This window comes from Sitodiplosis mosellana, unplaced genomic scaffold (assembly GCF_009176505.1).
Source record: "Sitodiplosis mosellana isolate CC-2019 unplaced genomic scaffold, AAFC_SMos_1.0 Smas_scaffold_6995, whole genome shotgun sequence".
NCBI classification, from domain to species: Eukaryota; Metazoa; Arthropoda; class Insecta; order Diptera; family Cecidomyiidae; genus Sitodiplosis; species Sitodiplosis mosellana.
Window position 1 is genome coordinate 3724 of NW_022602115.1, and position 3484 is coordinate 7207.

General features: G+C 34.8%; 1 protein-coding gene across 1 annotated transcript; it reads left to right on the plus strand.

Moving 5' to 3' along the window:
* Nucleotides 1-886: 886 nt before the first annotated feature.
* On the plus strand, nt 887-3478 carry LOC129580070 (SET and MYND domain-containing protein 4-like; the record flags this gene model as incomplete). Its single annotated transcript, XM_055470261.1, has 2 exons — nt 887-1086; nt 1212-3478. A coding segment is annotated over exon 2 (907 nt), but the record flags the coding sequence as incomplete, so codon positions are not given.
* Nucleotides 3479-3484: the final 6 nt, after the last annotated feature.

Genomic DNA, 3484 nt, shown 5'->3' on the forward strand with positions numbered 1-3484 from the left:
GATACTATATTATCTGCAAGCTTTCAAATATGCTTCTGACTACAACGACCTATGAAAATGGTTCTGCCGATTCGCTTTGAATTAGTTTTAAATTACACTCTGAGTTATTCGCCGATTTAGTGAGACAAAGCCAATAGGAAACATTTTTAACCAAAATGCTCAAAAATCTTTTCGTGAGTATATAATTTTATAGCCAAAAAGATAATTTCAAATGTATGTGATATTTAATTTAAACATTTTCAATTCATATTCGTTCTCATAGATAATCTTTGCAGTTTTCACTGTATTCTTCGCAGTAGCAATGTGTCAGCCCGTAGAAACACACATATTCAACAAACACAACCACCGGTCACAAAGCAACCACCGAAAAACCTGAAGATCCAATAACTTATGAAACACACATATTTAGGCATCATTAGCACAAAATAACCACCGAAAAATCTGACATTAAATATGCAACACATATTTTCAACCGTAATCATCATGAAATTGATGAGCCATACGATGTACATTCAGAGATAGATTACTGAATGGAAATTAATGACTGTGATGCCGAATATTTAGAAATTGAACCAAATTTATTGCTGAAAATATGCTTGCTTTGACTAAGTTTTTGTGTAGTGTACTACAGAAAAATTGAATATACAATAAATTCCATCGCAAAACGAAAAAAAAAATATTATAGAAATGAAAATAAAAGAAATTGTGCAATAACAATGTGTGACATACTTGACCCCAACGTTTGATTGCATATTTGTTTTAAACACGCAAATTGTTCTTATCAATCCAACTCCCCAAAACAGAAAAATCCCATCGGTTATCTCTATCATTTGATTACATTGCCTTTCATTCTCATTCTCTTCTCTTCCCTTCTCTCTCTCTCTCTCTCTCTCTCTCAAATCTTGTTCCTCGATTCGAACAACATTGAAATGATTCGCTGCGAGTGACGTTTCTATAATCGTTGTGGAAACATTTTCGCTACACATTTGGTTCCGATCAGTTATAATTTATATTTTGAACGAAGTGTTTTAATTGAATGAAAGCCAGCCAAAAAAAAGTTTATTGATCATGTCGAAAAGTTGTTTGGTTAGTAAAGAGTAATCATTGTTTTATCAAAATTTAGAGCATTCAATCATAAAATATTAATGTGAACTTTTGCAAACGAATAAATGAAACATTTTAATTTTGGTTCATTGAAATTAATTCGTCAGCTCTGCCGGAAATCACTGATGTGCCTTCAGATAGAGGACCGTACGATGAAGATCGTGGATTGAAAACGCAGATATTTGGTCGCAAATGGCATACGACCGAAAAAGAGGAATCGCATACAACTACCAATGGATATGACGAACGTGACGATCTATATTCGAGTACGCCAAATGATGAGCAAACACAACTGTTGAATCAGAAACATGTAACCATGGTTGTGCACAGAAAACACTGAAGATATAACGACTACAATGGAAACTGATTATGCGGAAATAGCAACCCCAGTATATGAAACGCACATTTTTAATCATAAAATGCATCATGAAACCACCGAGGAAACGGAAAGTGATGAATATGATTCAAATTCGAAAACTTCGACTGAGGAATACGAAACGGGTCGCGCTTCAAAGCCATCTGAAGGTCATTATGGCTGGGGACTACCAACATCCACCGGAAAATTTGAAGAATATGATACAGATACAGATACATCTTCATACGAAGACGACAGTGACGATTATTAAAATTGAGACGTACGACAAAAATGTGATTAATTTGAATAAAGTAGTGAAACACCGCATGAAATACATACCCTTATCTTGTTTGAATTTGATTATTTGGAAGTATTTAGACAAACAGTCGCTTAATTTGAATTTGATTTGTAATATCAGTTATCATATTTAGAGAACAGTTTGTTTGAACCTTAAAATGTGATTAAATCCCTTGTGCGCATATGCACATCGCCAAACGACCCACAGTAGAAGCTAAATATTGATATAAAATAATCAACTTATCTACCATTGACCTTGATTCTTTTTTGGCTTCTGAAAGCAATTATTTTTATTTGCAAAACAATATTACGAATCTGGCAAAAACGATCCTCACTGGTGTACATTGTACAATTTGATAATTACACAAAATTAGTACAAATTTGACTGGTTTTGATCAGTTTGAATCGACTTTTGAAGTGAAAAAGTCTAAATTTTCGGAGGTGAAGAAGGTCTTAGCAAATAAATAAACGCAAAAAGTTGAAAAAATGGGCAAAACTTGTTTGGTTAGTGAAATTTATTAGTGTGTAAAAAAACTCTCAAGTTAATATATCAAAATTATGTTCATCAGTTGATGTGATTCAATATTCCTTGCCAGTTTTTCTGATTTTAAATCCAGAATTCAAAAAGTCGGCAATATATTTCGCCAATATACTTATATAAATCGATGTGGAAATTTTCCGAAATTATTTTCAGAAGATGAAGTGTTTGATAAAAAAAATGCCCACCTCGGAATATTCTATGGAAAAAAACGAAATCAAAAAATTGTGAACTATACATTGATATCTTCAAGATTAAAAATCATGTGATACACTTGATGCCAATCGAAGCGCAGCTGGAAACAGTCAAATCGAACGCATCCCCGAAAGCTAATCCCGAAGCAAGGGCGTTACGTGAAGAAGGAAATGAATTGTTTGCCGATGGAAAATATGCAAATGCAATGAAGAAATTCAACGATAGTTTGAGATTAGCTGAAAATGGTAGCGAAGAAGTTGGACTGGCGTATGCAAATCGGTCGTCGTGTTTTCTCCACATGAAATTGCTTGATGAGCGCATGGTTGATCTGAAATTGGCCAAAAAATCAAATTACCCTACACATTTTATGCCTAAATTAGAAAAACGAATAGCTCAATGCACGGTTTTGCTGAAAAATAAACAATTGAAGTCAAAATTCGAGGTTCATGAGCCGACATTAAGTTTTGTTGAGCATACAAAATTCGCCGGTGTGACCGATTGTCTGGATATTTGGACAGATGATGAATATGGACGCCATGTCATTACTACACGCGATCTCGAAGTCGGTCAAACGATTCTGGTGGAAAAAGCTTTCTCCATGGTTCCAACAAAACGGATGAACATGGGTCGTGATCGCTGTGTTAATTGCTTTCGAGAGTTTAAAATCTTTATTACGTGTGAAAATTGTATCAACAGTCGATTTTGCTATGACGGATGCATGGAGCAATCAAATCACAGCCTTAACTGCAATCTACCAACACCTCAAGCACAACCTCAATTGAGTCAACTAGTTTTAGAAATTTTATTCAAAGCCAATGAAGCGTTTCCCGATGTTGATATTTTGATGAAAACAGTGGACACATTACTCAACGGTGAAGAAGCCATTGGCTTAACAAACGTCATCCAAAGGGAATTTCGCTTCATTTTGCAACTGACTTCGAATCATGGAAAACGCTCTGATGCACAAATCGACCAATTGCGCAACGTGTGTGCCA